This window comes from Oncorhynchus mykiss, chromosome 10 (genome assembly GCF_013265735.2).
Source record: "Oncorhynchus mykiss isolate Arlee chromosome 10, USDA_OmykA_1.1, whole genome shotgun sequence".
NCBI classification, from domain to species: Eukaryota; Metazoa; Chordata; class Actinopteri; order Salmoniformes; family Salmonidae; genus Oncorhynchus; species Oncorhynchus mykiss.
The window spans coordinates 79,540,688-79,560,687 of record NC_048574.1 but is presented as its reverse complement, the minus strand read 5'-3'; the positions used below and the strand labels follow the sequence as shown (position 1 = coordinate 79,560,687).

At 48.1% G+C, this 20,000-nt stretch overlaps 1 protein-coding gene across 10 annotated transcripts in view; it reads right to left on the bottom strand.

Annotated features, from left to right (window-relative positions):
- LOC110511504 (huntingtin) overlaps window positions 1-20,000 on the bottom strand; it is a 131,155-nt gene that overhangs the window by 13,854 nt on the left and 97,301 nt on the right. For 5 of the 10 annotated variants that reach the window (XM_036934117.1, XM_036934120.1, XM_036934122.1 and 2 more), the window contains 13 exons: window positions 17,050-17,188; window positions 16,833-16,955; window positions 16,554-16,770; window positions 15,438-15,583; window positions 12,776-12,953; window positions 10,995-11,093; window positions 9,961-10,145; window positions 6,134-6,260; window positions 5,902-6,005; window positions 4,474-4,628; window positions 4,041-4,180; window positions 3,005-3,090; window positions 1,248-1,378 (listed from right to left, as the gene is read on the bottom strand). In XM_036934117.1, the coding sequence (XP_036790012.1) occupies window positions 1,248-1,378; window positions 3,005-3,090; window positions 4,041-4,180; window positions 4,474-4,628; window positions 5,902-6,005; window positions 6,134-6,260; window positions 9,961-10,145; window positions 10,995-11,093; window positions 12,776-12,953; window positions 15,438-15,583; window positions 16,554-16,770; window positions 16,833-16,955; window positions 17,050-17,188 (1,830 nt within the window). The remainder of the gene's footprint in view (window positions 1-1,247; window positions 1,379-3,004; window positions 3,091-4,040; window positions 4,181-4,473; window positions 4,629-5,901; window positions 6,006-6,133; window positions 6,261-9,960; window positions 10,146-10,994; window positions 11,094-12,775; window positions 12,954-15,437; window positions 15,584-16,553; window positions 16,771-16,832; window positions 16,956-17,049; window positions 17,189-20,000) is intronic. The other 5 variants (XM_036934125.1, XM_036934126.1, XM_036934118.1 and 2 more) reach the window with 1 other exon arrangement.

Below are 20,000 nucleotides of genomic sequence, written 5' to 3'. Positions count from 1 at the left end.
GAGAGATGGAGAGAGAGAGAGATGGAGAGAGAGAGAGAGAGAGAGAGAGAGAGAGAGAGAAAACATGAGTGGATGTCTACACCTGTATCCTGCTTTATAGTGCTATGGGGCACTATTTTCATTTTTGGAAAAATAACGTTCCCAAAGTAAACAGCATATTTTCTCAGGCCCAGAAACTAGAATATGCATATAATTGGCAGATTAGGATAGAAAACACTCTAAAGTTTCCAAAACTGTAAAAATATTGTCTGTGAGTATAACAGAACTGATATTGCAGGCGAAAACCTGAGGAAAATCCAATCAGGAAGTGACTCATGTCTTGAAACCGTTGTGATCCTATGCACCCCTATTGGCCATTGAAAGGGATATCAACCACATTCCTTTTTCTACGTATACCCTAAGGTGTCTACAGCATTTTGACGTAGTTTCACGCCTTTATGTTGAAGAATAAGCGTAAACGACTACATTGCGTAAGTGGCCAGCTCAGGGCTCTTCAGAGTGATTCTTGCGTAAAAGACAGAGGTAGTCATTTTTCCTCTCGCTCCTACTGAAAAGCCAATTGTCCCGGGTTGATATATTATCAAATAGATATTTGAAAAACACCTTGAGGGTTGATTATAAAAAGCGTCTGACATGTTTCTGTCGATATTATGGACATAATTCGGATTTTTTTTGTCGTGACCGCTATTTCCGGTGGATTTCTCAACATAACGTGACCAACAAACTGAGGTATTTTGGGTATAAAAATAATCTTTATGGAACAAAAGGAACATTTGCTGTCTAACTGGGAGTCTCGTGAGGGAAAACATCCGAAGCTCATCAAAAGGTAAACAATTAATTTGATTGCTTTTCTGATTTTCGTGACCAAGTTTCCTGCTGCTAGCTGGACATAATGCTATGCTAGGCTATCGATAAACTTACACAAACGCTTGTCTTGATTTGGCTGTAAAGCATAAATCTGAGACGACAGGGTGATAAATAAAAGGCTAAGCTGTGTTTCAATATATTTCACTTGTGATTTCATGAATAGGAATATTTTCTAGTAAGATTATTTGACCGTTGCGTTATGCTAATTAGTGTAGGTGATGACAATTCTCCCGGATCCAGGATGGGCAGTTACAAGAGGATTTAAGAGAGAGGTGTGTGTGTGTGTGTGTGTGTGTCTTACCTGGAGTTGATAGGAGAGGATGGAAGAGAGGAGGTTAGAGGTGTGTGTGTGTGTGTGTGTGTGTGTGTGTCTGTCTTACCTGGAGTTGATAGGAGAGGTAGGAAGAGAGGCGGGGGCCGGAGTATCAGTCTCATCTTCCTCATCCTCACCCCACTCTTCCTCTCTCAGAGGGGTAATGTTGTTCCCCAGCCACACAGAATGGATGGACACCTGATGGAGAGAGAGAGACAATAAAGGAGAGGAATTAGAGAGAGAGAGAGAGAGAGAGAGAGAGACAATAAAGGAGAGGAATTAGAGAGAGAGAGAGAGACAATAAAGGAGAGGAATTAGAGAGAGAGAGACAATAAAGGAGAGGAATTAGAGAGAGACAATAAAGGAGAGGAATTAGAGAGAGAGAGACTGAACATATCTGCAAGGGAAGGACACAACTATGCCATTTGTTCTGTCTTCCCTTTCCTCCGCCCCCTCTCTCCTTCCATTCCTCCATCCTACCTGTCCATGTTCCCCATCTCTCTCTCCTTCCATCCCTCCATCCTACCTGTCCCAGTTTGTAGTCCATGTTCCCCATCTCTCTCTCCTTCCATCCCTCCATCCTACCTGTCCCAGTTTCTAGTCCATGTTCCCCATCTCTCTCTCCTTCCATCCCTCCATCCTACCTGTCCCAGTTTGTAGTCCATGTTTCCCATCTCTCTCTCCTTCCATCCCTCCATCCTAACTGTCCCAGTTTGTAGTCCATCTCTCTCTCCTTCCATCCTACCTGTCCCAGTTTGTAGTCCATGTTCCCCATCTCTTTCTCCTTCCATCCCTCCATCCTACCTGTCCCAGTTTGTAGTCCATGTTCCCCATCTCTCTCTCCTTCCATCCCTCCATCCTACCTGTCCCAGTTTGTAGTCCATGTTTCCCATCTCTCTCTCCTTCCATCCCTCCATCCTAACTGTCCCAGTTTGTAGTCCATCTCTCTCTCCTTCCATCCCTCCATCCTACCTGTCCCAGTTTGTAGTCCATGTTCCCCATCTCTCTCTCCTTCCATCCCTCCATCCTACCTGTCCCAGTTTGTAGTCCATGTTCCCCATCTCTCTCTCCTTCCATCCCTCCATCCTAACTGTCCCAGTTTGTAGTCCATGTTCCCCATCTCTCTCTCCTTCCATCCCTCCATCCTAACTGTCCCAGTTTGTAGTCCATGTTCCCCATCTCTCTCTCCTTCCATCCCTCCATCCTAACTGTCCCAGTTTGTAGTCCATGTTCCCCATCTCTCTCTCCTTCCATCCCTCCATCCTAACTGTCCCAGTTTGTATTCCATGTTCCCCATCTCTCTCTCCTTCCATCCCTCCATCCTACCTGTCCCAGTTTGTAGTCCATGTTCCCCATCTCTCTCTCCTTCCATCCCTCCATCCTACCTGTCCCAGTTTCTAGTCCATGTTCCCCATCTCTCTCTCCCTCCATCCCTCCATCCTAACTGTCCCAGTTTGTAGTCCATGTTCCCCATCTCTCTCTCCTTCCATCCCTCCATCCTACCTGTCCCAGTTTGTAGTCGATGTTCCCCATCTCTCTCTCCCTCCATCCTACCTGTCCCAGTTTGTAGTCCATCTCTCTCTCCTTCCATCCCTCCATCCTACCTGTCCCAGTTTGTAGTCCATGTTCCCCATCTCTCTCTCCCTCCATCCTACCTGTCCCAGTTTGTAGTCCATGTTCCCCATCTCTCTCTCCTTCCATCCCTCCATCCTACCTGTCCCAGTTTGTAGTCCATGTTCCCCATCTCTCTCTCCTTCCATCCCTCCATCCTACCTGTCCCAGTTTGTAGTCCATGTTCCCCATCTCTCTCTCCCTCCATCCTACCTGTCCCAGTTTGTAGTCCATGTTCCCCATCTCTCTCTCTGTGTTGATCTGCAGCAGGAGTTTCTCATGGCTGATCAGTGTACCTGCTGAGACACACAGAGAAACACACTGTTCATCAATTACCAGGACCCATGAGGACCTCTGAACCCTGCACAGCTGAATGGATCTGACCCCTGGATGACACTACTAGAAACACCTAGGTCTACCTGGTGAGACAGGGAGGGGACCGGGTGTGTTACCTGGTGAGACAGGGAGGGGACCGGGTGTGTTACCTGGTGAGACAGCAGACACGGAGGGGACAGGGTACCAGGTGTGTTACCTGGTGAGACAGCAGACAGGGAGGGGACAGGGTCCCAGGTGTGTTACCTGGTGAGACAGCAGACAGGGAGGGGACAGGGTACCAGGTGTGTTACCTGGTGAGACAGCAGCCAAGGAGGGGGCAGGGGACCAGGTGTGTCACCTGGTGAGACAGGGAGGGGACAGGGTACCAGGTGTGTTACCTGGTGAGACAGGGACGGGACAGGGTACCAGGTGTGTTACCTGGTGAGACAGCAGACAGGGAGGGGACAGGGTCCCAGGTGTGTTACCTGGTCAGACAGCAGACAGGGAGGGGACAGGGTACCAGGTATGTTACCTGGTGAGACAGCAGCCAAGGAGGGGGCAGGGGACCAGGTGTGTTACCTGGTGAGACAGCAGCCAAGGAGGGGGCAGGGGACCAGGTGTGTTACCTGGTGAGACAGGGAGGGGACAGGGTACCAGGTGTGTTACCTGGTGAGACAGGGAGGGGACAGGGTCCCAGGTGTGTTACCTGGTCAGACAGCAGACAGGGAGGGGACAGGGTACCAGGTATGTTACCTGGTGAGACAGCAGCCAAGGAGGGGGCAGGGTACCAGGTGTGTTACCTGGTGAGACAGGGACGGGACAGGGTACCAGGTGTGTTACCTGGTGAGACAGCAGACAGGGAGGGGACAGGGTCCCAGGTGTGTTACCTGGTGAGACAGCAGACAGGGAGGGGACAGGGTCCCAGGTGTGTTACCTGGTGAGACAGCAGACAGGGAGGGGACAGGGTCCCAGGTGTGGTAGGGGTGGTGTGTGTGTACGTTGTCTCTCTTCGACACCATGGCCTGGATCTCTCTCTCCACGGCTCCTCTGATCACTGACAACTTCCTGCCAAACCTGAAGGGAAGACCAGACCACCGCAATGTCAGGAATAACTAGTCCTCCTGTCAGTATGAATATAGTATGAGAGGAAAAGCCATTCTACAAAGTGACACAATCTGAAGTCTGTGGTATTTTAGGCTTTTGTTGCTTGGTGTGGGTGTGTATAATGGGGTAGCCTGATAATTGGGTCAGATTTACAGACAGAGCCCAGAACCCAGAGCCCAGAACCCAGAGTCCAGAACCCAGAGTCCAGAGTCCAGAACCCAGAACCCAGAGTCCAGAACCCAGAGACCAGTGTGTGTGTGTACCGTGTGTCCAGGACTTTAAGGGTCTTGTTTCTCGGCTGTTGTTCCAGACAGGAGACAGTAGGGTTTCCGGCAGTAGGGAGAATCATGGAACTCAGAACAAGAGACGTGATGGCCTGGACCGCTAACACATTCAACTGGGTACGCTCCAAGTCCTCCTGTTCAACACACACAGAGACAGAGAGACAGAGAGAGAGAGAGAGAGAGACAGAGAGACAGAGAGAGACAGAGAGAGAGAGAGAGAGAGAGAGAGAGAGAGACAGAGAGAGAGAGAGACAGAGAGACAGAGAGACAGAGAGACAGAGAGAGACATAGAGAGACATAGAGAGAGAGAGAGAGAGAGAGAGAGAGAGAGAGAGAGAGAGAGAGAGAGACAGAGACAGAGAGAGAGACAGAGACAGAGAGAGAGACAGAGAGAGAGAGAGACAGAGAAAAAATGAGCGACAGAGGGACAAAAACCATTGTAAATCCAACAAAACCTCTTTAGGCTAGGGGGCAGTATTTTGATGTTTGGATGAAAAACATGCCCAAAGTAAATGGCCTATTTCTCAGGCCCAGAAGCTAGAATATGCATATAATTGGCAGATTAGGATAGAAAACACTAAAATTTCCAAAACTGTCAAAATATTGTCTGTGAGTATAACAGAACTGATATTGCAGGCAAACCCCTGAGGAAAATCCATCCAGGAAGAGCTATTTTTCTGAAACTACTCTTTTTCCATTGCAAGCCTATCCCCCATTTAAAGGGATATCAACCAGATTCCTTTCCCTGTGGCTTCCACAAGGTGTCAACAGTCTTTAGACATAGTTTCAGCCTTTTATTCTGAAAAAATGAGCGAGAATGATCACATCGTGCCAGTGGATAGCCAGATGTCCTCAGATTTGCGCGCACGCCAGGGGAGGGGGGAGGGAACTCTAGTGTAGACCTTTTCTTTCTCTCTCGTATTGAAAAGTCCCGCTGAAATATTATTGATTATTTATTATAAAAACAACCTGAGGATTGATTATAAAAAAACGTTTGACATGTTTCTACGAACTTAACGGATACTATTTGGAATTTTTTGTCTGACCCGTCGTGACCTGCACGAGCCTGTGGATTTCTGAACAAAACGCGCCAACCAAATGGTGTCACTGGGAGTCTCGTGAGTGCAAACATCCGAAGATCATCAAAGGTAAGCGACTATTTTGCCGATGTTAACATATGTTTCCCATGTCAATAAAACCCCTTGAATTGAATTGAGAGAGAGAGAGAGAGAGAGAGAGAGAGAGAGAGAGAGGCAGAGAGAGACAGAGAGAGAGAGACAAAGAGAGAGAGAGACAAAGAGATAGAGAGAGAGACAAAGAGAGACAGACAGAGAGAGACAGAGAGGTGTGTGTGTGTGTGTGTGTGGTGTGGTGTGTGTGTGGTATGCTGCGTGTGTGTGTATGCACCTCCTGTTCCCTCTCCTCCTCCTGGTCCATAGAGATGGGTTGAGTGACCAGAACTCCCAGCAGTGTGGCCCAGGTCTCTTCAAACTGGGTCCTACTGCTCCAGCCTGAATACCACACATGTTCAGACTACAGGTTAGAAACACCTAAAGGATCAGTCTAACAGTCGACTGTAGATGTGGAATAGACCTCTATAACAATGACATAGCAGGTTATAACCACCTGGACCTCTCACCCAGTGTGTTGATGCGATAGAGGAACTCCCTGAACACGTCCTTCTCCTGCAGGAACTCTACAGGGATCTCAGGAAGGGTGGTACCGAACTCTCCCCCTGGCCGAGGGGACCAGCCCAGCTTCCACACCTAGAGGTTACACACAGACACGTTACAGGGGACCAGCCCAGCTTCCACACCTAGAGGTTACACACAGACACGTTACAGGGGACCAGCCCAGCTTCCACACCTAGAGAGGTTACACACAGACACGTTACAGGGGACCAGCCCAGCTTCCACACCTAGAGGTTACACACAGACACGTTACAGGGGACCAGCCCAGCTTCCACACCTACAGAGGTGACACACAGACATGTTACAGGGGACCAGCCCAGCTTCCACACCTAGAGGTGACACACAGACACGTTACAGGGGACCAGCCCAGCTTCCACACCTAGAGGTTACACACAGACACGTTACAGGGGACCAGCCCAGCTTCCACACCTACAGAGGTGACACACAGACACGTTACAGGGGACCAGCCCAGCTTCCACACCTAGAGGTGACACACAGACACGTTACAGGGGACCAGCCCAGCTTCCACACCTAGAGAGGTTACACACAGACACGTTACAGGGGACCAGCCCTGCTTCCACACCTAGAGGTGACACACAGACACGTTACAGGGGACCAGCCCAGCTTCCACACCTACAGAGGTGACACACAGACACGTTACAGGGGACCAGCCCAGCTTCCACACCTAGAGGTTACACACAGACACGTTACAGGGGACCAGCCCAGCTTCCACACCTAGAGAGGTTACACACAGACACGTTACAGGGGACCAGCCCAGCTTCCACACCTACAGAGGTGACACACAGACACGTTACAGGGGACCAGCCCAGCTTCCACACCTAGAGGTGACACACAGACACGTTACAGGGGACCAGCCCAGCTTCCACACCTAGAGAGGTTACACACAGACACGTTACAGGGGACCAGCCCAGCTTCCACACCTAGAGGTTACACACAGACACGTTACAGGGGACCAGCCCAGCTTCCACACCTACAGAGGTGACACACAGACACGTTACAGGGGACCAGCCCAGCTTCCACACCTAGAGAGGTTACACACAGACACGTTACAGGGGACCAGCCCAGCTTCCACACCTACAGAGGTGACACACAGACACGTTACAGGGGACCAGCCCAGCTTCCACACCTACAGAGGTGACACACAGACACGTTACAGGGGACCAGCCCAGCTTCCACACCTAGAGGTTACACACAGACACGTTACAGGGGACCAGCCCAGCTTCCACACCTAGAGGTTACACACAGACACGTTACAGGGGACCAGCCCAGCTTCCACACCTAGAGAGGTTACACACAGACACGTTACAGGGGACCAGCCCAGCTTCCACACCTAGAGAGGTTACACACAGACACGTTACAGGGGACCAGGCCAGCTTCCACACCTAGAGGTTACACACAGACACGTTACAGGGGACCAGCCCAGCTTCCACACCTAGAGGTTACACACAGACACGTTACAGGGGACCAGCCCAGCTTCCACACCTAGAGAGGTTACACACAGACACGTTACAGGGGACCAGCCCAGCTTCCACACCTAGAGGTTACACACAGACACGTTACAGGGGACCAGCCCAGCTTCCACACCTAGAGAGGTTACACACAGACACGTTACAGGGGACCAGCCCAGCTTCCACACCTAGAGAGGTTACACACAGACACCTTACAGGGGACCAGCCCAGCTTCCACACCTAGAGGTTACACACAGACACGTTACAGGGGACCAGCCCAGCTTCCACACCTAGAGGTTACACACAGACAAGTTACAGGGGACCAGCCCAGTTTCCACACCTAGAGAGGTTACACACAGACACGTTACAGGGGACCAGCCCAGCTTCCACACCTAGAGGTTACACACAGACACGTTACAGGGGACCAGGCCAGCTTCCACACCTAGAGGTTACACACAGACACGTTACAGGGGACCAGCCCAGCTTCCACACCTAGAGGTTACACACAGACACGTTACAGGGGACCAGGCCAGCTTCCACACCTAGAGGTTACACACAGACACGTTACAGGGGACCAGCCCAGCTTCCACACCTAGAGATTACACACAGACACGTTACAGGGGACCAGCCCAGCTTCCACACCTAGAGAGGTTACACACAGACACGTTACAGGGGACCAGCCCAGCTTCCACACCTAGAGGTTACACACAGACACGTTACAGGGGACCAGGCCAGCTTCCACACCTAGAGGTTACACACAGACACGTTACAGGGGACCAGCCCAGCTTCCACACCTAGAGGTTACACACAGACACGTTACAGGGGACCAGCCCAGCTTCCACACCTAGAGATTACACACAGACACGTTACAGGGGACCAGCCCAGCTTCCACACCTAGAGAGGTTACACACAGACACGTTACAGGGGACCAGCCCAGCTTCCACACCTAGAGATTACACACAGACACGTTACAGGGGACCAGCCCAGCTTCCACACCTAGAGAGGTTACACACAGACACGTTACAGGGGACCAGCCCAGCTTCCACACCTAGAGATTACACACAGACACGTTACAGGGGACCAGCCCAGCTTCCACACCTAGAGAGGTTACACACAGACACGTTACAGGGGACCAGCCCAGCTTCCACACCTAGAGATTACACACAGACACGTTACAGGGGACCAGACCGGGGGGGGGGGGGGACGGACGGACTCTAGTGTAGCTGTTGACCAGTGACTGATCAGTGACTGACCAGGGGGGGGGGGGGGGGGGCTCTAGTGTAGCTGTTGACCAGTGACTGACCAGGGAGGGACTCTAGTGTAGCTGTTAACCAGTGACTGACCAGGGGGGGACTCTAGTGTAGCTGTTGACCAGTGACTGACCGGGGGGGGGGGGGGGGGACTCTAGTGTAGCTGTTGACCAGTGACTGACCGGGGGGGGGGGCTCTAGTGTAGCTGTTGACCAGTGACTGACCAGGGGGGGGGGCTCTAGTGTAGCTGTTGACCAGTGACTGACCGGGGGGGGGGGGGGGGGCTCTAGTGTAGCTGTTGACCAGTGACTGACCAGGGGGGGTACTCTAGTGTAGCTGTTGACCAGTGACTGACCAGGGGGGGGACTCTAGTGTAGCTGTTGACCAGTGACTGACCGGGGGGGGGGGGCTCTAGTGTAGCTGTTGACCAGTGACTGACCAGGGGGGGGGGTACTCTAGTGTAGCTGTTGACCAGTGACTGACCGTTGGGGGACTCTAGTGTAGCTGTTGACCAGTGACTGACCAGGGGGGGGGGGGGGGGGGGGGGGTACTCTAGTGTAGCTGTTGACCAGTGACTGACCGGGGGGGGGGGGGGGGGGGGGGGGGCTCTAGTGTAGCTGTTGACCAGTGACTGACCAGGGGGGGGGACTCTAGTGTAGCTGTTGACCAGTGACTGACCAGGGGGGGGACTCTAGTGTAGCTGTTGACCAGTGACTGACCAGGGGGGGTACTCTAGTGTAGCTGTTGACCAGTGACTGACCAGGGGGGGTACTCTAGTGTAGCTGTTGACCAGTGACTGACCAGGGGGGGGACTCTAGTGTAGCTGTTGACCAGTGACTGACCAGGGGGGGGGGGGGGGGGACTCTAGTGTAGATGTTGACCAGTGACTGACCGGGGGGGGTACTCTAGTGTAGATGTTGACCAGTGACTGACCAGGGGGGGTACTCTAGTGTAGCTGTTGACCAGTGACTGACCAGGGGGGGGACTCTAGTGTAGCTGTTGACCAGTGACTGACCAGGGGGGGGACTCTAGTGTAGCTGTTGACCAGTGACTGACCAGGGGGGGGACTCTAGTGTAGCTGTTGACCAGCGGTAGTCTGGACAGACTGATGATGATGTTTCGGAGCATCGGTGTGAGGAAGGCTGGGATTCCGCTGTTTCTATGGTGACCCAGAGACAGAACGCTCTGGAGACCTTCCACCAGCTCAGCCATGATCTCACACGACCGTCGCTCACACACGTCTGGAACACACACATTCGAGATAACACATTAAATATAACACATTAAATATAACACATTAGAGATAACACATTATAGATAACACATTATAGATAGCACAGAGATAGCACAGAGATAACACATTAGGGATAACACAGAGATAACACATTAGAGATAACACATTAGAGATAACACAGAGATACCACAGAGATAACACAGATATAACACATTGGAGATAACACAGAGATACCACATTAGAGATAACGCATTATGTATAACACATTATAGATAACACATTATAGATAACACAGAGATAACAGAGATAACAAATGAATAACACACGGATAACACATTAGAGATAACACAGAGATAACACATTATAGATAACACATAGATAACACATTATAGATAACACATTATAAATAACACATTATAGATAACACATTATAGATAACACATTATAGATAACACATTATAGATAACACATTATAGATAACACAGAGATACCACATTAGAGATAACACAGAGATAACACAGAGATACCACATTAGAGATAACAGAGATAACACAGAGATACCACATTAGAGATAACACAGAGATAAGAGATAACACAGAGATAACAGAGATAACACAGAGATAACACATTATAGATAACACATTAGAGATAACACATTAGAGATAACACATTAGAGATACCACATTAGAGAGAGATAACACTTAACACATCTAATGCACATTAAAACATAGCAAGCTAACAGACTGTATTAGTAGCCACTAGTCAGAAGATTTGACAATGATGAAGCATGATCTAACTCACTGAGAGTGACGGACTAAAATGATAATGGAAACACAACAACAACCATATCACTTACTGTCAGTGTTTGGAGAGTGGACCTGGTCTGAATCACCATCTGACCCGGTGGTTCTCTTCCTCCCTGGATGTAACAGATGGTCACCTGGACCTACTGCCACTAGAGAGGAGAGGAGAGGAGGAGAGGAGAGGAGAGGAGAGGAGAGGAGAGGAGAGGAGAGGAGAGGAGAGGAGAGGAGAGGAGAGGAGAGGAGAGGAGAGGAGAGGAGAGGAGAGGAGAGGAGAGGAGAGGAGAGAGAAGATAGGGAAATGAGAGGGGAGAGAGGGAGAGGAGAAGAGAGGAGAGGAGAGATAGAGAGAGAGGGAAGGAGAGGAGAGAGAGAGGGAGAGAGAAAGGGAGGGAAAGGAGAGAAAGAGAGAGAGGTAAAAGAGAGGAAAGAGAGAGGGAAAGGGAGGGAGAGGAGAGAGAGAGGCAAAGGGAGGCAGCGGTAGAGGAGAGAGAGCGGGAGGAGAGAGAGAGAGAGGGAAAGGAGAGGAGAGTAGGTAGAGGAGAGAGAGGGAGGAGAGAGAGAGAGAGGGGGAAAGGAGAGGAGAGAGAGGAGAGAGAGAGAGGAGAGAGGTAGAGGAGAGAGAGAGAGGTAGAGGAGAGGGAGAGGTAGAGGAGAGGGAGAGGTAGAGGAGAGAGAAAGGGAGAAGAGAGAGAGAGGGAGGAGAGAGGTAGAGGAGAGAGAGGTAAAGGTAGAGGAGAGAGAGGTAAAGGTAGAGGAGAGAGGTAGAGGAGAGAGGTAAAGGTAGAGGAGAGAGGTAGAGGAGAGAGGTAAAGGTAGAGGAGAGAGGTAGAGGAGAGAGGTAAAGGTAGAGGAGAGAGGTAGAGGAGAGAGGTAGAGGAGAGAGGTAAAGGTAGAGGTAGAGGAGAGAGAGGTAAAGGTAGAGGTAGAGGAGAGAGAGGTAAAGGTAGAGGAGAGAGGTAGAGGAGAGAGGTAGAGGAGAGAGGTAAAGGTAGAGGTAGATGAGAGAGAGGTAAATGTAGAGGTAGAGGAGAGAGGTAGAGGAGAGAGGTAAAGGTAGAGGTAGAGGAGAGAGGTAAAGGTAGAGGTAGAGGAGAGAGAGGTAAAGGTAGAGGTAGAGGAGAGAGAGGTAAAGGTAGAGGAGAGAGGTAGAGGAGAGAGGTAAAGGTAGAGGTAAAGGTAGAGGTAGAGGAGAGAGAGGTAAAGGTAGAGGAGAGAGGTAGAGGAGAGAGGTAAAGGTAGAGGTAGAGGAGAGAGAGGTAAAGGTAGAGGTAGAGGAGAGAGGTAAAGGTAGAGGTAGAAGAGAGAGGTAGAGGTAGAGGAGAGAGGTAGAGGTAGAGGTAGAGGAGAGAGAGGTAGAGGTAGAGGTAGAGGTAGAGGAGAGAGAGGTAAAGGTAGAGGTAGAGGAGAGAGAGTTTAACACTTTATTTGGATGTGTAATAAACCATTGGCAGTAGAGGAAAAACCTAGAAGTCATTTAGGCAATAAGGCCAGAGGGGGTGTGGTATATGGCCAATATACCACGGCTAAGGGCTGTTCTTAAGCACCACACAACACGGAGTGCCTGGATACAGCCGTTAACTGTGGTATACTGGCAAGATACTGTCCTACTAACCCCCTGAGGTGTCTTATTGCTATAATAAACTGGTTACCAACGTAATTAGAGCAGTAAAAACACATGTTTTATCATACCTGTGATATACCACAGCTGTCAGCCAATCAACATTCAGGGCTCAAACCATCCAGTTTATAATTGAGGTTTAGTCACGGTCACACCACATGCAAATCCACTAATTGTGGCCAGGTTTATTCCCTCTCTCCTTCACACACTAACCTGCAGTGATGAGGAGTCGTAGACAGTGTATGATAGAACAGGTGTGTGTTTTGTACGGGGCTGTAGACAGTGTGTTCCAGACACAGGGTTGTTGCAGGGCCAGACACAGACAGGACAGAGCCCCCTGCAGGTCAACACTCAGAGGAACACTGTCCTGGAGAACACGCCAGACCACCAACTAGAGAGAGAGAGAGACACCATGAAGCAGGGTTTATTCTGGATGAAAACGGGGCTTAGGTGGTGGGCGAGAGGCCCCGCCCTCATCTTGGCGGTGTAGAGAAATGTTCAAAGTTTTAAGCGAATTTCCTGCAATTCTAGAAACGTCTCCATGGAGATGAGAGAAAATGGTGGCGTTTTAAAAGCTACTTTTGGTCGATGATGTGCATGTTGTCATGGCTGATGGGCATGCTATCATGGCCGATGTGCATGTTGTCATGGCTGATGGGCATGCTGTCATGGCCGATGTGCATGTTGTCATGGCTGATGGGCATGCTGTCATGGCTGGCTGATGTGCATGTTGTCATGGCTGATGTGCATGTTGTCATGGCTGATGGGCATGCTGTCATGACTGATGTGCATGTTGTCATGGCTGACGTGCATGTTGTCATGGCTGATGCGCATGTTGTCATGGCTGCTGTGCATCTTGTCATGGCTGCTGTGCATGTTGTCATGGCTGATGTGCATGTTGTCATGGCTGATGTGCATGTTGTCATGGCTGATGTGCATGTTGCTGATGTGCATGTTGTCATGGCTGATGTGCATGTTGTCATGGCCGATGTGCATGTTGTCATGGCCGATGTGCATGTTGTCATGGCCGATGTGCATGTTGTCATGGCCGATGTGCATGTTGTCATGGCCGATGTGCATGTTGTCATGGCCGATGTGCATGTTGTCATGACCGATGTGCATGTTGTCATGGCTGATGTGCATGTTGCTGATGTGCATGTTGTCATGACCGATGTGCATGTTGTCATGGCCGATGTGCATGTTGTCATGGCTGATGTGCATGTTGTCATGGTCAATGTGCATGTTGTTATGGCCGATGTGCATGCTGTCATGGCTGATGTGCATGTTGTCATATCTGATGTGCATGCTGTCATGACTGATGTCATGGCTGATGTGCATGTTGTCATGGATGATGTGCATGTTGTCATGGCTGATGCTGTGTCTTTCAGCTCAAACATAACAGTTAAATCCAGAACGCAAAATTCACCGTTTTGGGGGGGACTTTCAGTTCTCAACTTTAATTTAGGTGATTTTTATTTCTCAAAGATAATATTATTACCAAATACATAAAGTCCATTATCTCTTCTACATACTCTATATCTGGTCCATTATCTCTTCTACATGCTCTATATCTGGTCCATTATCTCTTCCACATATTCTACATCTGGTCCATTATCTCTTCTACATACTCTATATCTGGTCCATTATCTCTTCTACATACTCTATATCTGGTCCATTATCTCTTCTACATGCTCTATATCTGGTCCATTATCTCTTCTGCATACTCTATATCTGGTCCATGATCTTCTCTATATCTGGTCCATTATCTCTTCTACATGCTCTATATCTGGTCCATTATCTCTTCTACATACTCTATATCTGGTCCATTATCTCTTCTACATGCTCTATATATGGTCCATTATCTCTTCTGCATACTCTATATCTGGTCCATGATCTTCTCTATATCTGGTCCATTATCTCTTCTACATGCTCTATATCTGGTCCATTATCTACTCTATATCTGGTCCATTATCTACTCTATATATGGTCCATTATCTCTTCTACATGCTCTATATATGGTCCATTATCTACTCTATAGCTGGTCCATTATCTATTCTACATACTCTATATCTGGTCCATTATCTCTTCTACATGATCTATATCTGGTCCATTATCTCTTCTACATGCTCTATATCTGGTCCATTATCTACTATATATCTGGTCCATTATCTCTTCTACATGCTCTATATCTGGTCCATTATCTCTTCTGCATACTCTATATCTGGTCCATTATCTCTTCTACATACTCTATATCTGGTCCATTATCTCTTCTACATACTCTACATCTGGTCCATTATCTCTTCTGCATGCTCTATATCTGGTCCATTATCTCCTCTACATACTCTATATCTGGTCCATTATCTCTTCTGCATACTCTATATCTGGTCCATTATCTCTTCTACATACTCTATATCTGGTCCATTATCTCTTCTACATGATCTATATCTGGCCCATTATCTCTTCTGCATACTCTATATATGGTATATTATCTACTCTATATCTGGTCCATTATCTCTTCTACATACTCTATATCTGGTCCATTATCTCTTCTGCATACTCTATATCTGGTCCATTATCTACTCTATATCTGGTCCATTATCTCTTCTACATACTCTATATCTGGTCCATTATCTCTTCTACATACTATATATCTGGTCCATTATCTCTTCTACATTATCTATATCTGGTCCATTATCTCTTCTACATGCTCTACATCTGGTCCATTATCTCTTCTACATACTCTATATCTGGTTATAGTGGTTTATACATTGAAACGTTTCCCTAAAATACATTTTTAAAATATATAACATGTTTTACAAAAAATTGGCCAGGGATAGGGTCAAGGGTTAGAGGTCAGGGATTATACGCTTCTTACCTCGGTAGCCATGGTGGTGAAGGTGGTGATGAGATGTTGTTTGTCTTCAGGGATTTGCAGAGGGGAAGGAAGCTGACCCACACACAGCAGATACTGAGACAGCGCTCTACACAGAGACATCACCCGCGGGTAGAGTCCAGCCTCACCTAGAATACACACACAGCAGATACTGAGACCTCACCCGCGGGTAGAGTCCAGCCTCACCTAGAATACACACACAGCAGATACTGAGACAGCTCTACATAGAGCGGGTAGAGCCCTGCTCCACCTAGAATACACACACAGCAGATACTGAGACAGCTCTACATAGAGCGGGTAGAGCCCTGCCTCACCTAGAATAAACACACAGCAGATACTGAGACAGCTCTACATAGAGCGGGTAGAGCCCTGCCTCACCTAGAATACACACACAGCAGATACTGAGACCTCACCCGCGGGTAGAGTCCAGCCTCATATAGAATAAACACACAGCAGATACTGAGACAGCTCTACATAAAGCGGGTAGAGCCCTGCTCCACCTAGAATACACACACAGCAGATACTGAGACAGCTCTACATAAAGCGGGTAGAGCCCTGCATCACCTAGAATAAACACACAGCAGATACTGAGACAGCTCTACATAAAGCGGGTAGAGCCCTGCATCACCTAGAATAAACACACAGCAGATACTGAGACAGCTCTACATAAAGCGGGTAGAGCCCTGCATCACCTAGAATAAACACACAGCAGATACTGAGACAGCTCTACATAGAGCGGGTAGAGCCCTGCCTCACCTAGAATAAACACACAGCAGATACTGAGACAGCTCTACATAAAGCGGGTAGAGCCCTGCTCCACCTAGAATACACACACAGCAGATACTGAGACAGCTCTACATAGAGCGGGTAGAGCCCTGCTCCACCTAGAGAACAACATAATAATTGACAGGGGGAGGCGTACACTGCCTGTGCTGGTAGTTGGCTGACGTGACCTCGCCAGCTAAATGGCAGAATGGAACAATCTGGCCAGGTCTAAAAAACTCAGTCTGACGAACAGAAAGGCTTTTAGTCGCCAGATCCTCCCATTTTTCAGCGCAGCTCAGGATTCGAACCAACAACCTTTTGAGTTACTCTTACCATAGACGATAGCCAAGTTGTCCCAGTAGGGTTCGGCCGGGTCAGGTTTGGCCGGCGGCAGGAAGGAACGGTGTGGAACAGGAAGTAGCTGTGTGACCCGGCTCAGATGATCCAGCATCACGGCCAGGGCCGTCTCCAATAGCAACGACCCCTGACCCCGGGTTAACCTCTGAACCCCCAGACTCAGACACGGACAGAGGAGAGACAGGTTGAAGTCCTGGTGGAGAGAGAGAGGTCAGTGTGTGTGAGCGTGTGTGTGTGTGTGCGTGTGTGTGTTACCTTGCAACTCATGATGGTTGAGAGGTCGTCAGGAGGTAGTTTGGTCAGGAGTTCCGTTGTCTCCAGGAACGACCCGTCACCACGGAGACAGCACTGGGACATCACCAAGGCAACATACCACTCCTGGAACAAGACACACACACACAGTTAGTACAATACACACACACACACACACACACACACACAGTTAGTGACATTTCCTGTGACATACACACACCTTGTCAGCCTTGACTAGTTCAGGGGCAGGTGGCGGTTCCCCATCCAGGGGGTGTGATGTCACAGGAGGGGAGGGGCTGCTGGTGTCCTCGGCAACGGAGGCTCGGAACCTGTCCAGCAGGGAGTAGAACCTCTGGTGCCTAGCAACAAGAGGCAGGAAATGACATCACACAACATCACCAGCATTTTGTGGTAAAAATATCATTAGGAAAGTAGCTTGGGAAAAGGATATAATGACAGATGAACACAGCAGAATGTGGACACCCCTTCATACACTATATATACAGGACACCCCTTCATCCACTATATATACAGGACACCCCTTCATACACTATATACACAGGACACCCCTTCATACACTATATATACAGGACACCCCTTCATACACTATATACACAGGACACCCCTTCATACTCTATATATACAGGACACCCCTTCATACACTATATACACAGGACACCCCTTCATACACTATATATACAGGACACCCCTTCATACACTATATACACAGGACACCCCTTCATACACTATATACACAGGACACCCCTTCATACACTATATATACAGGACACCCCTTCATACACTATATATACAGGACACCCCTTCATACACTATATATACAGGACACCCCTTCATACACTATATACACAGGACACCCCTTCATCCACTATATATACAGGACACCCCTTAATACACTATATATACAGGACACCCCTTCATACACTATATATACAGGACACCCCTTCATCCACTATATACACAGGACACCCCTTCATACTCTATATATACAGGACACCCCTTCATACACTATATACACAGGACACCCCTTCATCCACTATATATACAGGACACCCCTTCATACACTATATATAGAGGACACCCCTTCATACACTATATATACAGGACACCCCTTCATACACTATATATAGAGGACACCCCTTCATCCACTATATATACAGGACACCCCTTCATCCACTATATATACAGGACACCCCTTCATACACTATATACACAGGACACCCCTTCATACACTATATATACAGGACACCCCTTCATCCACTATATACACAGGACACCCCTTCATACTCTATATATACAGGACACCCCTTCATACACTATATACACAGGACACCCCTTCATCCACTATATATACAGGACACCCCTTCATACACTATATATAGAGGACACCCCTTCATACACTATATACACAGGACACCCCTTCATACACTATATATACAGGACACCCCTTCATCCACTATATATACAGGACACCCCTTCATTCACTATATATACAGGACACCCCTTCATACACTATATACACAGGACACCCCTTCATACACTATATATACAGGACACCCCTTCATACACTATATACACAGGACACCCCTTCATACTCTATATATACAGCAGTATGTGGACACCCCTTCATACACTATATATACAGCAGAATGTGGACACCCCTTCATACACTATATACACAGGACACCCCTTCATACACTATATATACAGGACACCCCTTCATACTCTATATATAGAGGACACCCCTTCATCCACTATATATACAGGACACCCCTTCATACACTATATATACAGGACACCCCTTCATCCACTATATATACAGGACACCCCTTCATCCACTATATATAGAGGACACCCCTTCATACACTATATATAGAGGACACCCCTTCATTCACTATATATAGAGGACACCCCTTCATTCACTATATATACAGGACACCCCTTCATACACTGTATATACAGGACACCCCTTCATCCACTATATATAGAGGACACCCCTTCATACACTATATATAGAGGACACCCCTTCATTCACTATATATAGAGGACACCCCTTCATTCACTATATATACAGGACACCCCTTCATACACTGTATATAGAGGACACCCCTTCATACACTATATATAGAGGACACCCCTTCATCCACTATATACACAGGACACCCCTTCATACTCTATATATACAGGACACCCCTTCATCCACTATATATAGAGGACACCCCTTCATACACTATATATAGAGGACACCCCTTCATTCACTATATATAGAGGACACCCCTTCATTCACTATATATACAGGACACCCCTTCATACACTGTATATAGAGGACACCCCTTCATACACTATATATAGAGGACACCCCTTCATCCACTATATACACAGGACACCCCTTCATACTCTATATATACAGCAGAATGTGGACACCCCTTCATCCACTATATATAGAGGACACCCCTTCATCCACTATATACACAGGACACCCCTTCATCCACTATATATAGAGGACACCCCTTCATACACTATATATAGAGGACACCCCTTCATCCACTATATACACAGGACACCCCTTCATACACTATATATACAGCAGAATGTGGACACCCCTTCATCCACTATATATAGAGGACACCCCTTCATCCACTATATACACAGGACACCCCTTCATCCACTATATATACAGGACACCCCTTCATACACTGTATATAGAGGACACCCCTTCATACACTATATATAGAGGACACCCCTTCATCCACTATATACACAGGACACCCCTTCATACTCTATATATACAGCAGAATGTGGACACCCCTTAATACACTATATATAGAGGACACCCCTTCATACACTATATATACAGGACACCCCTTCATCCACTATATATAGAGGACACCCCTTCATCCACTATATATACAGGACACCCCTTCATCCACTATATATACAGGACACCCCTTCATACACTATATATATAGAGGACACCCCTTCATCCTCTATATATACAGGACACTCCTTCATCCACTATATATACAGGACACCCCTTCATCCACTATATATACAGGACACCCCTTCATCCACTATATATACAGGACACCCCTTCATCCACTATATATATAGCAGTATGTGGACACCCCTTCATCCACTATATATACAGGACAC